The sequence below is a fragment of the Aythya fuligula genome, chromosome 2 (genome assembly GCF_009819795.1).
Source record: "Aythya fuligula isolate bAytFul2 chromosome 2, bAytFul2.pri, whole genome shotgun sequence".
Lineage (NCBI taxonomy): Eukaryota > Metazoa > Chordata > Aves > Anseriformes > Anatidae > Aythya > Aythya fuligula.
The window spans coordinates 3,535,829-3,552,418 of NC_045560.1; the positions used below are offsets into that span (position 1 = coordinate 3,535,829).

Below are 16,590 nucleotides of genomic sequence, written 5' to 3' on the forward strand. Positions count from 1 at the left end.
CGTAGCACCTGCTTCTACCCTAAATGAACGCCACAAGCAAGTTGTGATAACTGATGTTTCCTATTATAGATCACACGGGAGGCACCCACTCAACCCTACTCAAAATAAGGTGGATAACATCATTATAGATAATTTAGCAATACCATCTTTCTCATGAACAGCGCTCCTCTGTTTAACAAAAGCTCAACTATCACATTACATCTACTCACATGAAAAATTGGGAACCATTGGTATGTTTCCCTCGGTTTGCCATTGACAAAAGGAACGCTCTGTCATGTTTGAGAATAAAGTTTTCATCTGTTTGAAGAAAAAATATGTTTGTCAGATTTTCCCTGACAAGGGATACAAGGCTAATTTTTCTTAGCAACTTATGGGTGCTACAAGGAGAAATTCTTCCGCTGCTAAAGAAACTTGAACAGGGTGGAAAAAACGTAAATCTAATGAAGACTCTCAACAGTTACAGTAGAAAAATTCAATACAGAAAACATTATTTCTTTAAGAAAGTCTCAGAAATAGCGAGAACTTCTCTAATGGAAAAAATTCAACTCGTTATTAGCGTTTTCAGTAAGCACGAGATCCTCAGACTTAAATTTAAATCCAGCATTTTCTCAAAACATAAGCGATACTGTCATTTACACAGCAGGCACCTCAGGTAGAATGATCTACTGAAATAGCCATATCCCTGGAATGGCAAGGTAAAAGACAGCCACCTATCAATCCCAAGCTGGATGCATCAGAACACAAGGAAAAAAAAAAAAATACCCCAAAGCCCTAGATATCTGAAATAGAGACCAAATAATACATTCTTCCTTCAGCCTAAACGTAAATCCAATTAAAACTAAACATGTATTTCATATTCCAGTGAATTAAAGAGGACTTCTGTTTTTACAGCATAATATAAAAGCAGGTAATTTTTGAAAATTTGTTTTCAAAGCTAAAAATAGTTTGAGCATACACAGCTGTTATTTTACATACCAAAACACGATACTGCATGCTCAGCACTTACCACCTTTAGTACGCTCTTCAGAAGCTAAGGCTAATAACATCTTAGCAAATTGTTTTATTCAAGAGCTTCTTTTGACTACAGACTGCAATACTCTTAATACTCATCTGTCTTTCAAACTTAACTGCATGCACTTAGCCACGCAGACCTGCTTGCAAAACACTCAGAACCAGTGGGCTGTTATATACACATCGTGCCTTTATTAAGGCTTCAATACCATAGTAACTACCTGTTTTTTTTCCTGCAAGAAAGAATTTTGTCCTTAAATGAATGCTTTATAAGAAAATCACCATTTTCTTTCCAACAGATTTAAAAGAAGTAATTGCACATTAAAAATTACTAGTAAAATAACTCATGTAGCATATAAACAAAGCCAAACACTTGGAAATGAGCACTAGGCATACAAACCTTGAATAGGGAAGGGGAGAAAAGGGACGTTAAAAGAAGAAATAATTGTTTAGAACTGAAAATTATGCCAGTAATTCTTTCCCAGAATAAGTCATTAACCCTCACAAAGGTTAGACACAGAACTCTTCGTTTCTCCAAGCAACACAGATATCCATCTACAAAGGGACGTATCAGTTGTCTATATATTTACTAGGGAAGGTACAGGGGAAAAAAAAAGAGTTTGAATTTGTGTTACTGAGCTTTTGTCTCTTACCTTTTCATTTTGCAAAAGACCACATTCTCTATAAACAAAAGAATATGTTGACAGTTTTAGGCAGGAAGATAGGAGTTTATTCATGAATAAAGTTGCCTAACCTCCATGCTGAAAGTCATGTTTAATCAATAATGTTAGCCTTAATTAATTGTCAGTTAAAGTTAAATATTACCAAAAAAAAAAAACCAACTCTGAAAGTCATGCATATAAAAATAATTCTCATGCAACATTAGTTTCATGCAAAAGGTGATGTATAAGTAGAACTCTTCTCATTAAGTATCTTGGGAATCGAGGCTTATCTCACAACTGAGCTGAGAATAGGGAAAAATATACTGGCTCTTACCTTTAAAATAGCCACCATAAATAGATTCACCTCCTTTTCCATTACCTGTGCATTAAAAAGCATGGATTAAACCTTTTGTTCGGTTTAAAAAAATGCTGTATGTAACATTCCACCAAGTTATAAGACACCAGACACGCTAACCAGTTACTAACACATAAGCATATGCCCCTTAATTAAAAGGCAAGGCTCCTCATTATGCAGTTCATTGTCCTGCTGACACTCAGAATACTGAAAACGAAGACTGCTTTTGTGCCTCTGAACACTAGAAAACCTGAAGTGAGGCTCCACTGCCATTTGCTAGAGCAGCAGCAACAGAAAATACAATGACAACCAAAAAAAGACAGCAGTGGGCATGACCAACGATCTTTTCCTGCCCAGAGCAGCTGAGACCACTAGAACAGATGAGAAAAGGGTTTTCTTTAAAGGCATCTTCACTTCTACTTTACTCTCAACACAATATATTCTCCCACCACCCATTTTTATCCATTAAAGGACTTTGAGACAGAGGATAACAGGCACTTTGACAGGTACTTCACAGAAGGACAACCAGTTGAAACATTACACTGTGCACGTACTGTGGGGAAAGAAAAAAATCTTGGAAAACCTGCTTTTAAAAGAAGATTTATCCATTAAGCATTTCTAGCTCATTTACTCCTTTTTTCCCCACTTTTTAACTTATTCAGGTAGGTCCTTACATCAATAAAGCAGTAACAAGCATTGCTACTGCAATTCACTTCGGGTGAAACATTTTAGAACTTCAGATATTATCAAAGAAACTGGGGATCTGTGCTGTACTTCTCAGCAAATGAAGTATTTTCATGGCATTTTTAATACTTCCATGATTTATTCTAAAGTTATGTTATAACCACATACATTATCTCATTTCCATTTAAAACATCTCTGTTTTAAAGGTGTATTTTACCTTCGCTGAAGTCCCCACCCTGAATCATGAAGTTTTTAACCACGCGATGGAACGTAGTGCCTTTGTAACACAGCTTCTTGCCGGTTGTTTTGCCAATTCCTTTCTCACCTGCAAGAAGGTTAAACAAAGAGAATCCACAGATTGTCACCGAACAAATTCAAGGATTTTACCCCTCTAATGCTAATGAATATAAAAGAGCCATAAAAAAGCACAGCTGTAAAAGATAAAGCAGCCCTACCTGTTGCCTCTTCACCTCCCATTAACAGAGTAGTCTCTACAAGGTGACTTGAGCAGGCACAAGCAAAGACTAGACTTCTTCAATAAAATTTGAGCATGAAATTTCCTATGAAGGGGAACTCAGTGGACACATACATGAAACAGCTGTAATTCAAGCCTACTGACTTTTGAGAAAGGCATCCCAGCACCTCAACCTGCGTTAACATCAGTCTGTGTTTCTTGGTCCACTAAGAGCTCCTACAGCCCTATCTACCTGCTCCCTCCCTGCCTAAGGAGTTCTTGCCACGTGTTGCAGATCACTTGGACGTGGGATGGATGAGAAATCGTTACACAGAGACTGTAAGGGATAATGCATCATCTGATGAGAATACAACACAAAAAACAACACCAAAAGTTCCCTTCTACCTCTGGCAGGTAAACTCCAGTTTCAGGCCCTCTCAACACCCTGCACTGCCAACCTAATCCCAGATATTCTGCTCCAGGTGCCCAATAGCAGTCTCTTGTGCAGATTATATGAAGGCAAGCTCCTAACAAAGCTCCAAAATGCAGATTTTTGTTTATCTGGGAGAGGACTGAAAGACCTGCAAATGCCAGTTTGCAAGTCCAGATGTTTAATTTAAATGCAAGGAGAGTTTTACTACTAAGGCAGACAGAATTATTTCTCAGGAGCCAAGCCTTGTGACAACATCAGGCTGCAGGAAGGCAGCCAGAATCACCCTGTCCTCCTCCACCACCTGTTTCTGACCTCCTGGTTTGCTTCACAAATTACACAGGGTGCAGCAGGGGCATGGTGATAGGCACAGCTTTTGAAACAATGACCTCCAGTCTCTCTTGGGACACCCCACATCGCTCTCTGCACTTTTATTGCCTCATTGTGAACAGTCCCAACTAAGTGTCTGTGAGGTTCCCAGCAGGGAAGACAAAGACACATGGCACCAAGCAGCTATGATGCCTTCATCAGCTACAGTGCAGGTGTCTTGAAGCAAAAAAACCATGCTAGATCCACCCAGCATGAAGCATTTAAGTATTATGCAAACACGCAATGCTCAGTTTGCTTCTAGGATTCTCTATTACCTTGATTATATGGCCCAGAATAATAGAATATTACCCCCTCCCTATTATCTACTTCCTTAAATAAGCACTTCTTGTGTATGACTGCAGCAGGATGTCAGCACCAGGAAATGACCCTGTATTGGGTAAATCTCCTACGATTCAAAGTTTTATTCTTTTCTTTGGTCTCTGCAAGAAAATATACACCTGACAGGAACCCAAGCTCTCATAATGACTGAACAGATCTGGCTGTAAGAAGTGAAAGGAGTCAGGGAAGCCCAACTCTTGGAAGCAAGTGACTTATTTCATCTCTGAGGATGGCACAGCAGCTTAAAAGCCCAAGAAGTTAAAGCAGCCCTCACTTCAGCTCTAGTTGCCAGAGAGGTCTGTGTGATCTCACCTTCATTTCCCACCACTGATCTGCTGCTCTGAACCCAAAAATCACAAGTTCAAACTCAAGAAGTAGCATGGCAGCAGAGAGGTGGCTTCTACCGGCAAAAGCAATGAATGCAATTTAATTCTCTTCACTGTTAATTACACCAAAAGTTAAAAAATATTAGGATTCTCTACGTACATAACTAAAATTACGAGGGGGAAAAAAATGCATTACCAAGTTCTTAAAGACACCTAGCAAATATAACTCCACCCTGTGAGCACACAACAGCAAACATCTGCAGGAATGAAACCAGTGTTTCAGGTAGCTTTTAAGTCTGAGTCTGATCCCTACATTAGATCTCAGGACTCTGGGCTATCTTTGAGATGTTTTGCCAACTAAAACAGGTTCTAGCTGAAGACTTCAATGAAACCTGAGTTGTTCTACAGCTGGCTGTACAAACGGGGATACAACATAAAGCTGTGAAACTTTAATTATTCTGCTAAGTACTCGTTTGTTTCATTGCTTGTGATCTCCAACACCTTTTCCTTTCCTTCCGTTGTCTTTTATTTCCATCTAACTTTCTCTAGCAAAACCGCTGTAAGGGTTTAAACAAAAACAAGATGAAAGACTTGAGGCGCAGATACTATGCTACTCAGTCTGCTACTTCATCTTATTTCTCATCTTCCATTATCTATTCTGATTAAGAAAAACTACAAGAGAGCTGCCCATTTTTCTGCGGTAGTCTTAACTTTCTTCCCCCTTCTCAGTCTATCCCCAGCTGTCTCTTCAATGACCAACAAAGATGAGGCATCACTACACATAACCCCAAAAAATTGAGTTATCTACTGTCCCCTCCACAAGTTCATAGTGATGCAAGACCCTGAAATTTTGTCAGACGTTACCTAGACTGCATCACATTCTGGGATTTGAGCCCTGACAGGACAGGCTTCAAGAAGTTAATGCACAAGGATATCAGTAAATAAATGTTCCCCTATAACCAGTTAGCTGAAAGCTGTTCACTAAAGCCAGGCACTAAAATGCTGTCTGGAAGGTCTCGCAGGAAAGTCTGAATCACCTGGAGATGAGTTACACGCAAGAGGCTTCAGTGGTGCAGTTGATTTAAGGTATATTACAAGCACTTGAGCATTCCTGTACATGAGACCAACAACCCACATAATGCAGCCTTCGCATAAATACCACGCGGCAGTTCCTGTAATAACCTCATCAAGGCTGATCTTTAACTTCTGGTTGCAAATTCACCAGGGAACAGCGCGGATCAAAAAACCACCAAGCCCTTCCTACCCTTAACTCTTCCAATCGTTAGAAGCCTTTCAAAAAAGTTAATTCCTTCTTAAAAAGATGGGTCAAAGATTAGACGCAGTCGTTATTTCACTAATGCTGTCCTTTGATTTCCCAGATATATTCTTTCTTTTCTCCCAAACAACCCCGGGATTTGTAAGGGATCATCACATTTCATCATTCTCTTCACATTTAATAGATGCTCCTTTCTTCTGATCCCTGCATAGCACCTCTCTGAACCTAAAATACAGTTTCTTTGTGTAAGAGTAAGCAAAATTTTACATAGTATCAAGTCATGTGTCACCAGTGTAGTGACACTAACGTTTAGTGTCTGTCCTGAGGAATTGTCAAGTCCTGGTCATCTTTTGCACATGTGCAGCTTGAGTGATCAACAATCCCAGCACAGCCACACACTTACCAATCACTTCTACCTAAAGAAGCCCCACATTAGGGTCAGGCAGTATCTTTTTGCTCCACAAACTCAATTTTGCACTCTGGAATTAGGCAGCATCTCCACTACTCTAACTCAGGAACAGAATATCGGTGTTCCTCAAGTCATCCTCTGCACTAACAAGTCCCAGCTTTGCTCTTACCAGGAAAAAAAGACGACATAAAACATTTGCACTGTTATTAAGCTATGGTTTATGCTTGTTAAGACAAACAATAATGATAAGAAACATTAAAATTCCTCAAATATAAGCATGCTACTTACCCGAGCACAAGCAAAGGAAGTTTTTGCAAGTCTTTGGACATATGTCTGAGAAGAGCTGAAACATAATTCGACCAACTAGAAGATTAAAAAAAAAATTAAAAGTTTTATAATGCTTTACGATGATATAAAAAACTGCATATAAACAAGTCAGCATATTTTGACATTAGTTTCCTGGGAAAAAGTTATTTTATCACACAGAATATGAAGACACCTCAAACATGTAAACATTTAACCACGTGGCAGGAGATAACAACTGCTAGAAATGAAGATTAAGCAATATCAAAAATCCCAATGATTTCATTTTGATTTGAGCCCTGGAAGCCAAACCAGCTTGCTAAAACTCTATTGTGTCAGTTCACTAATTTTTCAGTACAGGCCCTCAGAGGTCCTCTATTTTTTTTTTTATTTTATTTTTATTTTTAAGTTCACTAAGTTTATGTGAACATATAAAGATATAATGATTATGCCTCTTCAGTTTTCCATGTGATCATTACTTTAAAAACCCAACTTACTCCCATGTTACGTTAAGGACTTTAAATACATCAAACCCATGGCCTCAAACCCTTTGGTTAAAACAGTGCGATAGAAGAATTGAGCAGGAAAAGAGAAAAGAAATACAGGTGGAAGAGCACTAGCTGGTTCAGGACTAACGAATGCTCCAGTTGCCAAATACAGACACTCTTTCCTCTCTACACCAGAGGGATTCCCACTCTCAGTACAGCTACTCCCACACTACTGGTAGTACTTACGCTAGGCACCTCGGAAATCTAAATGAGTTTTTCCTCTACTCTGTAGTGTTTTAATAGAACTGTTTCTCATTTTCTATATTATTTTCCAAGATACTGGGACTTACATCTCTAAAGAAAAACCCTAACTACTCCCAGACAGAAAATCTTACAGAAATGTGTAATTAGCAAAGTTATTGTTCTCCCTATAGGCTGTGAAATCAGCCATCAATACCACATTGCTGGCCAGCATTACAAGACAACCAGGAATAATTTCTAAATGAGCACTACCCTCTAGTGGCACACACTGGTAAGACTTCAACATACTTATTTAAAATGTAACTGCTCCAAGAATTATTTCTCTTTGCCCTCCCTTACAGAAAAATAAAAATTCAGGCTTATGTTATTCAACACTTCTGCACCAAGATCCATTCTGAGAGGAATGTCCTAAGACACTGCATTTAATTTTAAAGCCTTGTCCAAATATATACGATTGACAACGAGGAGAATTTTTGGTTCAAAAAGCTAGGGGATAAGTGAGAAATCCCACAGAGATCACCTTTATTTTGAACGCTTCGATAAAAATTCAAGATGCCTTCAGCTGTTGAAATGCCTGCGTTTCATTAGCTGCAGCAGGAATATTCTCTGAGGAGTTGCTACAGCAAGGAGAGATTGAAGGAAATGGGTAGGGACAGTCTTCAAAGCAGGAAGAAATAGCAAATATTCAATGACTCCAGATTAAACAGCGGTAGCTGTAACTGCCACCGTGAAAGGACAGCTATTTGGACGTGAAGGATGCATTGTAAGCGATGTGCATTGAAGATCCACAAAAGAACACAAAGAGAAGGCAGTTAAGTACCAAAAGTTTTCCATTTTCATTGTAAGCCCAGCAATTTAGGGCAACAGAAACCCCATTCCTGTTTGCAGAAGCACTGAACTGAGCGGTGAGATTGCTTCCGAGAGCCACGCACGTGTCCCCCTCCTGCATCCACCGTGTGAAGCAGGCTCCATCCTACACACGAGGGCACGGCAACCAGCACCCTAAGCAGCTCACCACCTCTCTCTTCTGGTGGAAGAACTTGTTGTAAAGTTCTTCCTTGACATCTTCAAGAACTAGAGATGTTCATAATGAAGTTACCAAGACTTCAGGACTTCTAGTGCTTTGGCATCTGCACTGCATCATGACCTTCATCTCCTACAAACTACACTGCACAGCACCAAAAACCTAAAAAAAATCTTTAAAAAATAAAGAAGCCGTTTGAAAATTAAGGAAATCTCTTCTCCCCATCACCTGCAGTGCTCTCACCCTCTTATTTCCCACTGTAGGAAATGTTGCAGTGTGCTCACACCCACAGCAGCCCCACGCTGTGCACCACCCATCTGGTGGGCTGCTGCCCATCCCTTACCTGAGCTGCACCAACAGCACCGCCACAGAAAGGCTGCATTTTCCCTGGGTAAACAGTTAATAAAATGTGCCAAAGAGATCCAACACGTTTTGACACCTTGATCAGACAGACACCTCGTGAGCTACCGCTGTTAACACACAAAAATCTGTTCTAAGGCTGCTTCGAACCTACAGACATCTCCAGCTTGTGCCCTGGAAAAAGGAAACAGCTGGTTTTAAACCTGGAGCCGAGGCTCTTGCTGGCATAACATGGGTAAAAAAAACATCTGTGTTGCTAATTGACTCTAATTTAGACACCTCTGCTCTGAAGTACTTGCTGTCACCGTGTACAGAGAATTTCCAGTGGTTCCTTCAGCTTTATGTCCCTGGTGCCAGGCTGAAGTTAGCTGAACGGGGAATGAGGTCGCTGCGACCAACTGTACGTCTGGAACTGAAAATTAAACGAAATAAAAACCTGCTGGCGAGAGCTGCCCCACTGGGGACGTCTGCTCACAAACCTACACCAGCGCTGTTGACTGTAGCCAAGCAAGGAGCCCACAGAAGTCGCTTGCTCCTAGACCAAAGCAAAAACGCTGGCATTAATTGTGTTTTCTGATGATGAAACTCACCTAGCTTCAGCCACAAGACTTCCAGCACCACAAGGAAGTTCCAAAAACTATTAAAATCTTATTTTAGAGTAAGACGGGATAAGCAGGCAGGATATTTGTCATTTTTATCTGAACTGTGCTCTCAATAAAACGATTCTCACCAGCTCACGGCTCCAAAGACGTGCATCAGCTCTGACAGCGCTTTGCTTTTCGTGCTAGCCACACCACAGAGGTTTAGCCAGTTGTAACTCAACATCTGCTGCTTAATCACAAACCTGTACTTTGATAAGTGCTCTAATTTGCTGGAGGCTTTTGCCTTAAAGATATTTTGGGGTAGACATTAGAGGAAGTGGTAAAAGCAGTGTTTAAGTTACTGTAATTAACTACAGCGAGTGATGCAGAGATAAATTCTAGGCTGGTTTGAAGTCTGACTTCATAAAGCGTTATCTGGAGCTAATGAGCTCCGCCAATTAGAGAGACCAGACAGCGTAATGACCAGAAATAAGCCTATTTCAAAGCTTTGTTTTCAGATTGAAAGATGAAAACTTTTTGTTTTTGAACCCCTCATCAATCCTTCAGCCGTGGAAACGCTCGCTCTGGATTCAAATGAAGCCGTAAGCATCCAGGTTAGGAATATCCCCGCCACACCGTAATAAGCACTCCTGGTAGCACAGTTTGTTAAAACCATCACCGATTTCAAGTGGTTATCCAGCCATTTCCCCCCGTTTCGATGCTTTGCTTCTTTCTGGAAGCCGGCTCTGGAGACAGCCACATATTGCCGAGCGCATTTCCCAGGGAACACAAGCTGTTTCCCTCGCCCCTGTTAGGTTCAGGCCACGGAGGTGTCAATCTCAGACACTCCCGGAATAAACTTAGTTATTTAAAGTACATTTAAATATGCTTGTCTTTTCCCAGTTTCTCAGAGCACGCCAGGTAAGGAGACGCTGCAGCATTTCCCCTGGATATGGGGGGAAGGCCCTGCTGGAGGAGAAAATGAGGTTACAGCCCCTGCAGGCTGGGAGCAGGAAGTTTACCCCAGGCCAAAGGGCTCGGGTTATGTTTGCCTAACAATTTCAACAGCACCCCACTAAAAGGAACTCATTTGAATCTTCTGAGTTTATTTCTCTCTGAATTTGGGAATTCTAAGTTATATACACCCTAAAAGATTGCTTTACAGAGGGAGCGTGGCTCCAGATTTGATAAAAATGAGAGCTGCCTGTAGGAAAAGAGCGGATTTCATTCAAAACACCAGCTAAAACAACTGGTGCACATCCTCTGAGCCCAAATCTGCAGAGGTCTTGACACATCAACATCATTAGTGCCTCCCCACCCGAGCTGGCTCACACCAACTTACTGGCTTCGGTTTTGCAGCAAAACCTAAAGGAGAAAATACATCCTGGGTTCCCCTAGAGGCACGAGCTGATCCCTTTGGTCTCCCGTTCACTGACCAAACTTGTCCTAGACCTCCAGAAAATTCTTTGGGGGATTCCATCCTGTACTGGGAACAACAGTTCTACATAACAAATGGATTTCAGATTTGTTAAAGCAGCTCCCCACAGACTCCATCCATACCTTACAGCCCTCACGCTCTGCAATTAGGGTTCCCCATACTGTACGTCCTTTTGATTCACATATAGCACTCAAGTGGATTGCCAAACTGTTCACAGATCTATTTCCTGCCCATCGGCACCTTTCTGCCTTCCAAGTGCTGGATGTTAAAGGGAAGCCAGCTGGGAACAATTCATTTCCTCAGGAAGACCCCATGAGGGCTTCCTGGACATACTATTGCAGACAGGACTACGATGACTTTTGCAGTGGAGCTTATTTAATGTAAATTCAGACTGGAAACTAGAAGGAGAGAAATAACGAAGGAACGAAGTCCTGACAAAGGGACTGATGGGACGAAAAGAAACTAAAGTGAAAGGAAAAATGAACAAGAGGTCAAGCAATAATAGAAGGCACGAGAAAAGTGATGAGAATAAGGAAAAGTCTATCGTGAATGGCAATGAAACAAAGCAAACCTGAGTGTAACGTGTTGTCTGATGGACAAAGCCAGCCAGCAGCACGAATGGGGAAGAAAAAAAATTGGCAGGGCCACACGAGCTGCTACAGCAGCAGGCTCCATACGTGACACCCTAGCCAGGCACCAGGCTCGGGTGTCGTGGTTAGAACAGCGGATCCACACAGGTTTTGCACCACAGAGCAAAGCCAATATTATTTAGAGAGGCATCTGCTGCCATCCCCAGATTCTTGGCTTGCTGCAAGGAGTTTACTTGGGCACGCTCCGGGTGTCTGAGCTGGGAGGGACCCAAAACGAGGGACAAGTGGTGCCTGTGCAACTACCACAACACATCCTTATTCCTGCTTTCATCTCCTTTTGCTTTTTAAGAAGATATCACAATGTGCATTCATGAAATAAATTGCCTCTTAATTTTTAAGTCGTTTGAATTTCGAGTTACACTGAATACACCGAAACCAAGCCTACAAAGTTTGCCCCGAGCAAGAAGCCCACACCGGCAGGCACACAAGTTTCATCTCGAGATTCTGCAGCTGAAGTTAGCAAACAGACACGGAGGCACAACAGCTGGAACACGGCTTCTGAAAGCACGACCAAAGCCACACCATTCACCTCCCTGTTTTGTAAGAGATCCAGTTAAACAGCAGAACTAATTCACACTCTGCACTCCTCTTCCCTCTCACATACGCACACACACACCGCCTTTTGCGGCTCCTCCTAACCTGATCGGTGCACTGAGCTCCTATTTTTAATTGCTGTGGGTATCTGCACAGCCACGGGGTAAATATAATCGGGGAAGGCAAAGCTGAGAGTTGGGGGAACGCTGCTGGTCTCCAAGCAATCAACACTTAAAAATGACACAGTTTCCTTGTCCTGCAGGCGAGATGTCTCCTGTAGAGAGAGGCACGTCCTGGTTCTCTGTGTTTTCTGGGAAGATGTTACTTCGATTTCTTAGAGCATACAGGGCAAGGGGCAATGCTTCACTTCCTGGCTAACAAGAAAATGCAGCGCTGTTCTTTCCTCCAGGTCTTTCTCCCTACACTCAATAAAAATAAACGAGCAGCTCGGCCGATCGTATTAAGGCCAGACAAGCAAAATGTTAATTTGGCAAACTGCTGGCAGTTTGGAAGTTAAAATTAGTACCACGCTAGGACCGGCGGGACACTCCATCTCGCAGAGTTAACGCTTGGTGTCATCTGGAAGCACTGCTCTATCATTCACACTTCATTCAGCTTCTGAAGGTCACCTCACAGCCAAAGGGTGATGTTTAAGTTTCTTAAACGCAACTTCACATCCTGAGATAGAGTTGCATAGGAAATTAATAAAGAGACGCTCGCATACAGTAGCACAGGCACCTCACACACGAGTCCTGCACTGGTGTTTTATTCGTTGACATGCTTCCCTGCAAAAATACGAGCGATTAATCGGGTGCAATAAAACCAGCAGGGCTCTGCATTTGATGTTCAGCCTGCTTTAAAGGGAAAATAAATACTGGCAGCAACAGAGCCGAGCCCCGTGCCTACAGCAGGTAACTTAAGCTCTGCACCACCAGGAACATAACAGCGTGATTCCTCGCCGGCACCAGCCACCAAATCCTAGCAGATACGAGGGAAAACGGGGCAACTTGCTGCCTTCAGGGTTCAGGAGGCTGAGGAGGGACAAGAAGGTAGCAAAGAGGAGGGAGAACCAAGAGGGAGAGGGGCTGCGAGCATGCAGACAGCAAGGAGAGGCTCCCCAGCTGAGGAGCCCCATGGAAAATCCCATCCAGAGACGGAAATTCGCAAACTCTCCCGAAGCAGGAGTTTTTAAATCTCCATTTTCTAAGTCCTTGGGGGGGGGGGAGGGAAAGACAGAGGCGGAAAATGAAAGCAAAAGCAGAAGGAGGCTACGAGAGGCTGCTCGGAGAGAGCAGCAGGGCTCAGACCCCCACAGGCAGGGCCAGCAGCCAGCTAGCCACACCGGCCACGCTTTCTGTGTGGAAAAGAGGAGTTGTGAGCCGTTTCTTTTTGTTGTTTTAGAGCTACCGGCCCCTTATCCCCACCCTGGTGCAGGAGGGGAGCAGCCCCTTGTTAATTAGGGGTAATTAGCACGCTCCCAACAGCCTCCAGACCCCTTCCCACAGCCCCACACGCCCAAATCCCTGCCCCCTCAGCCCCCTATATCCCCCCTGCTCCCAATAAACCCCCGTACCTGGGTCCCGGTTGATCTCGATGTCGAAGAAGCACTGGGGCCGGTCCTGCACCCCCATGGCTGCCCCCTCACCACCTGCCCACACGGAGAGAGAAAAAAGCCGGGGGCTGAGCCGAGCCGAGCCGAGCCGAAACCAGCCGGGCCCGGCCCCAGCGAGCAGCACCCTCTCCCCTTAACACCTTGAGGAAAGGGGGAGGAGAAAAAAACGGGAAAAAAAGGGATAAAACGGGGCGCCCCCCTCCCCTTTTTTTTTTACCTGGCGGCCCCTGCGCTTTGTCCCCGCTCCGCGCCCCCTCAGCCCTCCCCCCCCCGGCCCGGGCGCCATCAACCGGCCGCGCGCAGGCCCCGCCCCCCCCCAGCCCCTGCCCCCCCCCCCCCCCTTTGGCCCGGCCCCGCCCCTTGGCCCGGCTCGGCTCGGCACGGCCCCGCCTCAGCCCCCGCCGCGCGCATGCGCGCTCCGCCCCCCTCCTCCTCCTTTCCACAACCCCCCCCCGCCTCAGTGGTTTCGCGCCGCTCCCTGAGGGGATGGAACCCCCCGCGGGGCGCGGCCATGTTGCGTGCCCCGGGCTGAGGGGGGTATTTTTTTTTTTTTTAATTTTTTTTAATTTTTAAGGGGTGTTTCGTTGGGTTTAAGCCCCGCGCTGTGGTTCTGCCGTTTGGTGTTGGTCTCATATAGAGAAATACCTATAGGTATTGTTGGTCTCATATAGAGAAATACCCTTTGGGCTGGAAAAGCCCTCCAAGATCATCAGGTCCCACATCTCCTACCACCAATGTCACCACTAAGCCATGTCGCCAAGCGCCACATCCAACCTCTCCTTGAACACCCCCAGGGATGGGGACGCCACCACCTCCCTGGGCAACCCATCCCAGTGTCTGACTGCTCTTTCTGAGCAGAAACGTCACCTCGTTTCCAATCTGAACCTCCCCTGGTGCAACTTGAGGCCATTCCCTCTTATCCTACTTTTAGTTATCTGCAAGACCGATATATATGTTAAATTTGCGATCTTATACCATCCCAGGACCTGGAAACAAAGCTCTTTACTAACTACTGAACTGTCAAGTTGTTCAGGTTAGAGGTGCCAGCCTCCTTGCTAAGTCCATAAATCCCCTGCTCACTTTGAGCCTATGACATCCTTCAGGGATCCTTCACAGCAAGGATGCCCAGCAGCTTACAACAGCTTTTCATGTGTCCCCTCATATCCATCTCATTTGTGTAATTACTTTGTTCGCATCCTTACAGAGTCATCTTTTTGTGGGAGATGGTGGAAGGCAGCAGAGCACGTACCCTGCACCACCTATGGCACCCCCATCTCGTACAGACTCAATTTAAACCACAGCCCCACCACTTTGTGCAAGAGATGTCTCCTATTGCTTCCTGAAAGAAGACTTTCTGGAAGTAATAGGTTTAGTCTGGAGAATAGTTAGTCTGGAGAAGAGGAGGCTCAGGGGAGACCTCATTGCTCTCTACAAGTACCTGAAAGGAAGGTGTGGGGAGGTGGGGCCTCTTCTCAGAGATAACTAAAGATAGGACAAGAGGGAATGGCCTCAAGTTGTGCCAGGGGAGGTTCAGGTGGGAAATGAGGAGACATTTCTGCTCAGAAAGAGCAGTCAGGCACTGGGACAGGTTGCCCAGGGAGGTGGTGGCGTCCCCATCCCTGGGGGTGTTCAAGGAGAGGTTGGACGCGGTGCTTGGGGACATGGCTTAGTGGTGGCATTGGTGGTAGGGGATGGTTGGACCAGATGATCTTGGAGGGCTTTTTCAACCCTAATGGTTCTGGGATAATATGACTTGTACCTTTCAGAGCAGTAGGGACACCCTTACTAAGCCCTCAGCACCCGAGAAGCAATGTGTTTCTCAGTATTTTTCAAAAGTTGCACAAAACAGAACTCATTGCAGTAGTTTTCCTTGGCAGCAGTATCTGCACTTACGTCCTTGTCCACAGAGAAATTCAGAGGTCTTAGATAAGAAAAATGAAATGTGCTGAGAATAAACAGTGGCAGCACTGAGATCAGGGGATGGTTTCGACAATAGGAATGTAACAAAGTGCAATTATTTTAGGTGTACTTGATCTATGGCTTTTATGGCTGCTGTCACCACAGCATCTGAGCATCCGATGATGTTTTAACAGCCGGATTCTGGCATTTCTTACTCTCCCTAATATCTGGTTGTGTGAGCTCTCCCTAAAGAAGAAAGTCTTTGGAGCTGTTAGGGATACCTGCATTGTAGGCTATCACACAACATAAACAAAATGCAGCATTGCCTGGCCCTAAACTATTTATGAAACGCCTTTATAATATAGAAGGGTATTATTTGCCTCACTTTAAAACTAGAAACTGAGAAACAGAGCTACAGAGAAATTAATACTAGGTATTCAAGTAGAAATATCAGGTAGAAATTAAGTAGGTCTATAGGATTCCCTTTCCAAAATGAACAATTGAAAATATATCTTCTTGATTTCCCTGATCTTCCCAAACAAAAATACTGTATGTTTGCATTTTAATGGTTTTGCTTTTTTTTTTTTTTTTTTTTTTTTTTTTCTCCTGAGCTACAATAAACTGTTAATTAATTTCTCCTTACCTGCATTTTCTTGCTTTTCTGTGTTTGGAATGTGAATTGCTTGCTAAAGGCAAATGGACAAAGAAATAAGCAAAAGACTCATAAAAGGCATGGAAATGTGCTACTTGCTTTTCATGCAAGTAGCAAAGATTGTGAGCAATTAAAACGAAAAAGTTAATTTCAAGCTGTGATTATTTTAATAAAGACACAAATTAGAAAGAAGTTTCTGGTCCCCTGGGAGAAGCTCTTAAGATCATCTCTAGGACTAAACCTGATGAATATGCAGTCTGGTGGAAGAAAGACATTAAAAAAAAAAAAAAAAGTTTCTAAAGCATATTTGAGGCCAGTCTTTTGAAACGTGAAACATTTAGTTACGAATGGAGATCACTCCTGGCGTTTCTATCTGGGAACCACTGCAGATGTGGTTCTGGAAATGTCCTGTGCCCATTGAAAGCAGCGACAAAGTCCCCATTGATTTTAGCGACCGTGGACGTAGGCTGTTG

At 43.6% G+C, this 16,590-nt stretch overlaps 1 protein-coding gene across 5 annotated transcripts in view; it reads right to left on the reverse strand.

Annotated features, from left to right (window-relative positions):
- NKTR (natural killer cell triggering receptor) overlaps nucleotides 1-13,804 on the reverse strand; it is a 37,526-nt gene extending 23,722 nt beyond the window's left edge. For 3 of the 5 annotated variants that reach the window (XM_032182707.1, XM_032182706.1, XM_032182703.1), the window contains exons 1-6: nucleotides 13,784-13,804; nucleotides 13,528-13,602; nucleotides 6,604-6,678; nucleotides 2,930-3,037; nucleotides 2,008-2,052; nucleotides 210-297 (exon numbers count right to left, since the gene is read on the reverse strand). In XM_032182707.1, coding sequence (XP_032038598.1) covers nucleotides 210-297; nucleotides 2,008-2,052; nucleotides 2,930-3,037; nucleotides 6,604-6,678; nucleotides 13,528-13,585 — 374 coding nt within the window. In that variant the 5' untranslated portion in view covers nucleotides 13,586-13,602; nucleotides 13,784-13,804. Of the gene's footprint in view, nucleotides 1-209; nucleotides 298-1,664; nucleotides 1,692-2,007; nucleotides 2,053-2,929; nucleotides 3,038-6,603; nucleotides 6,679-13,527; nucleotides 13,603-13,783 lie in introns of those variants that run through there. The other 2 variants (XM_032182705.1, XM_032182708.1) reach the window with 2 other exon arrangements.
- Nucleotides 13,805-16,590: the final 2,786 nt, after the last annotated feature.